Source organism: Gastrolobium bilobum, unplaced genomic scaffold (genome assembly GCF_033153095.1).
Source record: "Gastrolobium bilobum isolate Gb01-03AN ecotype WA unplaced genomic scaffold, APGP_CSIRO_Gbil_v1 utg3205, whole genome shotgun sequence".
Classification (NCBI taxonomy): Eukaryota; Viridiplantae; Streptophyta; class Magnoliopsida; order Fabales; family Fabaceae; genus Gastrolobium; species Gastrolobium bilobum.
The window spans coordinates 627,184-635,643 of NW_026899186.1; the positions used below are offsets into that span (position 1 = coordinate 627,184).

Consider the following 8,460-nt stretch of genomic DNA (forward strand, 5'->3'; position numbering starts at 1 on the left):
TAAATTTTACTTTTAAGTTACTATGGTGGCACAGATTCAATTTCTGCGACACACCATATTTTCACTGGCTCATAGTATTACTTTGAGCGAGTAAATTTCATGCAGATTAAGGTGGGCAATCTTGGGAGTCGTTTGCTTTTTCTGTACGTCAATGAAGATTTGATTTCATGTTTTTAACAAGCTTTAAACTAAAACATTAGGATTCGCTATAAATAAATGATATGATGGACAGGGTTGTTATTTGTGTCATTGAAAATTTCCTAATTCCCCTTTTGTTATGTCATTCATGGTTACATTTTTATCTGATATATAGGAGTCAAAAATATATCCAGTGTTATGTGAGGACGTGAAGGTCGTCTCTGGATCACCTTTCCATTCATTGAAAGGGAGTCCAATCTAAATTCAAAGTGACTGTTAAAGCTTTAAAGGTGTAAACTAGAACACTGTTATGGCCAAGAAAAAAACTAGAGTACTGCTACTCTTTATGAATTATTAAACAGCTCTCATAAAATTATTGCAATTTTCAGTTTTTTTTTTTTGTTTTGTTTTGAAATACTGTATTATTTGAATAAGGCCTTACTGCTCAATGCTATACCATTGGAGCTACAAAAACAGCAACAGATTATTTTTTATCAAATCTACTCCTTTTCCTTCTAAGAACATCCAGAACAGATTGTGCTGTGCAATAAGCAATTGCTTGAACAGTAATCATTGGATTGACACCCAAAGCTGTGGGGAAGACACTTGCATCTGCCACATAGAGGTCCTCCACTTCCCATGTCTCCCCTCTCTGATTCACCACTGATTCCTTTGGATTAGTGCCCATCCTACAGCTCCCCATCTGATGTGCTGAGCACAATGGTGTTGAAAGGTCTGTTAATGACCTTGAACTTTCCTCCTTAACAAATTTCTCAAATTCATAATAGCTCACCTGCTTTACATTTAAGGTCCTTCCCTTACTATGATGAGTCCCTATTTCTTCAGCTCCAGCTGCTGCCAGAATTCTTAGCACCTTATCAATTCCCTTCCTTAAATTTTCTTCATCTATATCTTCCAGCTTGTAACTGATGCAGTCTGGTGAAGTCACAGTCCCTGATCCTTTATCCCTTCCCAGTGCAAATATATGAGCTGTTCTAGAAAACTTTCGCATTCGATCTTTTATATCAGGTCCAGAAACCCATGGCATGAGAATGGAGAACATACCAGGATGCAATGCAGGTGTTTGGATCACTGCACCATATCCAGATTTCTCAAATTCTGCAACAACAGGAGACATTGCTGTCATTATCCCTCCTTCGTAGCTCTTTTTCCGTGCTTCTGGCCACACCTCAGATGCAGGTGCATCTGGGAAGTAGCCCCAAGCCATTGTCACTGGATGAAGATGCAAGTGTCTCCCTATGTTCTTATTCTTCAAACCACTTCTTTTAAGTAATGCTGGAGTACTGAGTGCTCCACATGCTACAATTGTAACCTTGGATTCCACCACACAAATGTCTTTAGTTCCTTTGTATTCAAATTCAAAAGCCACTCCACGTGCAATCTTTCTGTCTCTTCCTCTCTTGTTCTTATGTAAGACTTTTATTGCCTCACAACCTGGAAGAATTACTCCATTGCCAGATTTCACCAAGTCCACCAACCATGTTTCTGAGGTACCCTTCTTCCTTCCATCCTTACATCCCAAACAACACCAACCACAGTAGTGGTCTGGTGGAGAATTGCGAGGAATGTTACTCACAGGATATCCCATTTCTTGACACCCTCTTCTAAGGATTGCATTGTTGAATCCTTCATCTTCAATCTCAGACTGAACTCCCATTTCCTGACAGACAACATCCATGGCTTCTTTATATAATTGACTCTCAAATAACTCAAGCCCATGATCACACCACTCCTTGCATACATGCTCAGGGGTTTTAATGCAAGCAGACCAGTTTATTGAAGACCCTCCACCAACAGTGGATCCTGATAGTATGCACACACCCATATCATCAGTTGCAACCAAACCACTATTGAGGTACATTTGATCCATGGTTGGTCCTTCAAGAAGGGAAAGATTGTTCCTTGCAGAATAGCCTCCTTTTTCCAAGACCAGCACTTTGTAACCAGCTTTTGCAAGAACACCAGCTACTACACCACCTCCTGAGCCAGAACCAACAACCACTGCATCACATTGGATAACTAAAGAAGGAGATGACAAGTTAGCAGCAACTTTAGGCTTTCTACGAATGACAGAGACAGGGAATCCAAATCTTCTTAGTGCATCTGCACTGATGTCTCGTGGATTATTCAGATGGACAAGTCCTTTGTAAAGAGGTCCTATGACCTCTTCAGCATCATCATCTTCCTTAAGCTCTTGTCCTCCTTTAGATGTTCCATGTAAAAAATGGTTCTTTAACTGAGCTTTGAATTCTGGATCAGGTCCACAGTATCCAATTGCCTTCCATGAAGGGTTGTCTTCTGATTCATCTATCTGAAATTAGGTGTCCTGCCATTATTAGTACAAGGTTCCAAGCTACCAGAAAATCATACACATTCAATTTTTATGACTTAACTATACATAATATGTGCTCTTATAATTGTGCCATTGTCTCGTTTCTTAATATAACAATAACTAATGATTGAATTTGATAGGGTCATTTCTTTGAATTTGAACCTCACCCGGTCATGATACAACTAATGATTGAACCAGGATTAAGTGAACCTAATAATTTAATAAAAAGTATAAATTATAAGAAATTATTTATAATTGTAAGATTTGTATGCATAATTAATTTAATTATAATTTACAAAATTATAACGTAAATAAATAAATTTCAGAGAAAATAATTTGAGAACACAAGTAGTTGAGATTAGGAAAATTTTAAAATAATTATTTTAAGAGTATAAACAAATGAGATTTGAAAAGAAAATTAGATATAAAAAGAGAAATTTAAAAATAATTAATAATTTGGAAATTTTTACTAAGCAATGGTGAAGCTAAAGAAAAAGAGGATATAATAATAATAAAAAAAAAATTATCTTACTTGTACATTACCACATATTCTTTTTGAGATGGGTTGAATATATGATTTGGGTCAGCAGTCCAAAAAAAGGAAAGGGCTCATTTGAACATAAAATCTGAGCAGAGCCTAATTTGAAATCTGTTTGAATTGGTTCATGCCTTCATGGTTAATAAATTATTATCTTCAATCCTCACACTACACTACCTATTATTTGAGTGAATTTTGGGTACCACTGCCGTAGGTACACCCTTTTCCCATTTAGAAAATAACAAGGATATAAAGATAAAAAATAAAAAATACAGGATACATAAAAAAAAAACTACTCCCCGTTAAACCCGATTAACGAATGTGGAGTGAATTCAGTACCACCACCGTGGAAAGATACATATGGTATTAAAATTTTCTTATTTTGGAAAGATGAGGTACTGAATTCAGCACCATGTGGTATTCAAAATTTTCCCCTATTATTTGGGTGGTGGGTTTGTTGGCCTTTATGCAAGGCAACGCCAGCGAGCAAAAATTGGTCTATTGAACAAATTGGTTTGACAAGTTATGGGCCATGCTTGTGGTCTATTGTTCTTATTTGACTTTATAGGGATTCACTTAGCTTCCAAAGTTGTGATTCTTTTTTTGGGGGTACCTGAATGTCATGAGATTTTTAATTTACGTATTCCTACAATGCAAATGGGAATAAGTAGTATACTGGCCCAAACATGATGCACAAATTTGTTCAATAGTCCAAACCTATAAAAATGTTTTCACTGTTTTTGTGGGAAAGTCTTTGGTTCTAACTTGAGTAATGCTACTTGCTATAAAAAGACAGACATGTGGGTCTATATGAATTTATCAAAGGAAACAATTAGGTAGAACCACTTACATGGATACCAACTTGCCAAGGCTCAATTGTGTCCAGTTATTTATAAACGTAATAAGTGTGGAATAAGTGACATAGTTTGCTTAACTCATCATCAAACAGAAGAGTATAGGACTTGAAAATTGAATGAGATGGAAACGTAGATGGTCAGTGTCCCTACTTAGGTAGGGTAAAATTGGAGAGAAGAATCAATGCAGTTAGGCTGTCATAGTCCTGTGAGAGTTATAGCCACCAGGACAGAAAGCTTTGGATCCAAATCTTAGTTAAATCTCGTACATTTTGATGTGGCATACAATAGGCCTTTTTGAATGTAAATGTGTGACCCCAACACCAGCCTTTGCATTTTAGTACATAGGCCCACTTTAGTTATGAATCTAAGTTCATTCATCCTATCCTAATATGACCCTACGCTCATCTGCACACACACACACACAATCACATAAATACCACATATTCATGTGTTTTTTGCCCTCCACTGAGTTTTATGCAAATATTTATATTTCAGTAATTCATTCAAACAGGGCTATAATTTGAAATTCTCTTAAATAGACATATGGTTATTACTATTATTGTTATTTTGGTATTGAAATTGACATATAGTCATAAGTTTACACAATAAGACAATAAAAAACTGTCACTTAATCTGCCATTAGTTTAAGTTTGAAAAATTAAAGAGATCAACATAAATTTTCTTTAATCAAGTTCTGATAACTAAATCGCATGATTGTCACTTATGTAAAGATTAATCAAACCAAACGTAGCCTGAGTCGGAAGCATTACTGAGTGGCTGGTTACTTTTATAGAATTACTTATCGAGGAAAGTTATATTTACAAATTTTTTTGTTTACAAACTACGATTAGTATGACCGTTCATATTTCAATCAAGAGTGTATGACCGGTCATACTTAGTGTAATTTGTAAAAAAAATTATAAGCGGATTCTTCCCCTTATATATTTACACATGCGTGTATTCGTTTTTGTGTCAAATTTCAGCTAGAAATCAATTTTTATGAAGAAAAAAAAAGCTCACATCTTTCAAGAATAATTAAATGTTGTCAATGAATTCTTTTTAAAGGCATTAAAAAAATATTTCACCAAGAAAAACAAATACGTTTAAGATTCATAATGTTTGAACTTTGAACTAGAATTTAATAATTGAAATAAGTGCTTTAATTATTATTTTGAAATATCAGTTCTTTTTATTATACTTCTATATTAAATTTTTGGAAATAACTTAAATCTTTAAAATGTAAATATCTCAACGATATTTGAAAGTTCAAACACAGCACAGTGCATTAATTTTACTTGGGTTGTTTGTGGATTAGCAGTAGGGCAGGGTCGACATTAAAGAAAGTATATGAGAGAAGGAGTAGATGAAGAAGCAAGGTATAACCCGTGATTTGGTGGAAAAACTGTCACGTACGTCCAATTTGGTGCATGTGGGTGGGTGCAACTTGCAAGTACCCTTCATGAAATACTGGATCATCACCCTGACCAACCCTTCTCCAACTATATGCAATGGATTATCACTTTCAAGTTTAAACCGTTCCCACTTTTAACTTGCACCAGAACAAACAGTATCATTATCACTTTTATGTACGGCCTTATGTCAACCAAATTTTTTTTATGTTATCTACTTACCCTCGTGCAATTCTAAAAAACAAAAATATTTGAAAAATTCTTTGCTTGTGTACGATACTGTTTTTTAATAAAATATGGAATTTGCATCTATCATGTCACATGACACAAAAAAGTTTTTTACACACATAATATTTTGTGGGACCTGCACTTTTTAAAGCAAAAAAAAATAAAAAAAATTAAGGCACGCAAAACGAATCTCTATAACATTACACAATCATTTTTCCTACAACATAACTATTATAAAACCCTAAAAACATAGGAAAAAACAAGTATCATGTTGTAGGACAATCCTCTTATCATGCTATAAAGACAATAAGTGTGGGGTCCACCATGTTTAAAAAAAAAAAAATACAGCACAAATACCGATGTATGTATAGAAAACTTTACATTTGTCATACAACATGACAAATGCAAAACCCTAAAAACATAATAAGTTGATTATTTATTATATCTCAATAGTAAAAATTTAAAACATGAAAACGAGTGGATAAAAAATAACATATATTATATTTTTTATAAAAAAATAATATCACAATAAGCATTCTGAAAATTTTATCAAAGTTTTATCTTTTCCTCAAATACCTCCATCGTTGACTTAAAAAAGTGGAGGTGGAAAAAGTAGGTAACAGAGATAATCCAAAAGGATGGTGATGATACCAATACCATATTATTAATCACTTATCATTTTCATACACATCAACAAAGTAGACACCTAGTAATGACAGTCCATGACGTACGTGTATATTTCTATCATATTAGTTATTGCAATATATACATATATAATACATAAAAAGTTGGTCTAAATATACACAAGTATGAAGTGACGGAGGTAGAAAGAAATATTAATTGTTGTTGGAGGAACCAAGCATGCTCATGAAAATAAAATATTAAAAAGAAATTTGTAAAACTATTAGATTTTAAAAGCTCCATAAAGATCCACTAGGCGCCGTCCATGTACGTATATGGACCCAAATAAATAAAATAACTAATTGGAGTAGCCTTTAGAAACAAGTTACTATTGGAAAAGTGGGAATGAGAAAGAAGCAAATGAAAGCACTTATTTTTCAATAAAAAAAAAAAGTGGGGGGAAATTAAAGCACGAGAAGACATTAAATGCTTTATATATGTTAATTTATGCATGGTGTGTGCTCCAGGTAGCTAGAATGTGAAATATGAATGAGGTTATTATTATTATTATTATTATTATTACCTGAGTGAAGAAGACAAGGAGAGTGAGAAGTTTAACGGTTCTGAAAAACATCCTAAGGTGACGAAAGTAACCAAGAGCCCATGATTGCACAATCTCTTGGCGTTTCTGCAAAGACAAATCAGGATAGCTGCGGATGAAGGGAAACTTGGTTGATAGACACGCCATCCCACAGATAATGAGTGTCCCAAACAATGTAGAAAGTAACCATAACACCAACTTCAGTACCCCTGTCATTGGGTGTTTCAATCTCTCACATATCAAACCCCCAACCTGCCCATAACAAGAACAACCAAAACATTCATAAATTAATTAATATATATTTGTTATCAACACAATAATTAAAAGCAATATAACGATACAAATTAAATTAGAAGACTCTTTCTTCTAGCTATTTTTTCCATTAAAATAATAGTTTCCTTAAAAGGCTCATAATATATAATATCGAGGGATTAAATTGTAGTTTGTCATAAACTCCTCCAATTGTGATGATTAATTACATGACAAAATTGTAACCATCATGGCGTTTGACACAAGAAATATATATATGACGGTTACAATTGCAGTTGCAAATTATGATTTAGATAATATTACTTATAACAAGTGACTTAGAGAGAAAATAAAGGTTCGGTATTAATGAATCTTACACTGAACAATTTATAAAAAAGATTTATACATGCATGGAAAATAGATAAAAATAATACCGCAAAATCACTACTATATAAAAGCAAATTAAATTAGGGTTTCAGGATATATATTATAAATATAGAAATTTGAAGGAAATAAAATAAAAGGTAGGCGTACACGGTCAGGTGTTCCTGCCATGGAAGCTGAAATACTATAGAAGTTGGTGAGAGATTCATCGGAGGGGGCAACAAAGTCATTGAGAGAAGGTAAGATAGTGTCACAGAGAGCAGAGAGAGATTTCATTTGCCTGGGAGAGAGAGAGTTTGTGAGAGGTTGTTGTGTCTCTCTCCCTCCTCCACCGGCTAGTAGAAGCCTCTGTGTGTCAATACTACCAAGCTCAATCACTGTGTGATCTTTTGCTCCTTTCACTCCCAATCCCAACCTAAAACTACCCTTTCTAGAGCTACCATTTTTTATTAGGCTTCCTCCATTGTCCTCCATGCTTTTTTTTTGTTTTTTGTTTTTTTTTGTTTCAAAATAGCAAAGCTAGACTAGAAATGTCACAAAGTGTTGCTAGACCTTTGGAGTTTATATAATACCCATTTGAGGGATAACCATCCCCCAATTGTTTCATTTTTTAGGAAAATAAAAACAAAGGAAAAATGGGGGAAAAATTAATGAGGAATTTTTGTGTTTTTGGTCATGAAATAGGAAAATAGGTTGAGAGAGAGAAAGTGACTCGAAAAGAATAATTTAGTCTTTTTACTAATAATTATTTTTAATTTGGTTTTGGTTATGCTTGGTTTATATATTTTCATGGAATCAACTCTTCCAAAAATTTATTTTTTGGGCGAAGGCACAAGATACTGAACCCTTTTACTCAAAGGTCTTGTGGGTTTGAAAAATGGACAATATTTCCATGTCAACCACGTATTATTTTTAATCTCTTTATATGTGATAATTATTTTTAATTTGGTCCATATAGTTCATAATAATTCCATGTCAACCACGTATTATTATAAAGACAACAGGTAATAAATAAAAGATTAAAAATAATTGTATACATCAAAAACGTTTTTTTTTATAACAACACTAAATTAAAAATGAAT

The 8,460-nt window shown here is 33.6% G+C and overlaps 1 protein-coding gene across 1 annotated transcript; it reads right to left on the reverse strand.

Moving 5' to 3' along the window:
• Positions 1 to 456: 456 nt before the first annotated feature.
• On the reverse strand, positions 457 to 7,897 carry LOC133288040 (long-chain-alcohol oxidase FAO4A-like). The gene is made up of 3 exons (XM_061485736.1): positions 7,529 to 7,897; positions 6,728 to 6,997; positions 457 to 2,470 (listed from the first exon to the last, which is right to left on the reverse strand). Exons 1-3 carry the CDS (start codon positions 7,850 to 7,852, stop codon positions 623 to 625), a joined length of 2,442 nt encoding a protein of 813 aa, XP_061341720.1. The 5' UTR covers positions 7,853 to 7,897; the 3' UTR covers positions 457 to 622.
• Between the last annotated feature and the right edge of the window lie 563 nt (positions 7,898 to 8,460).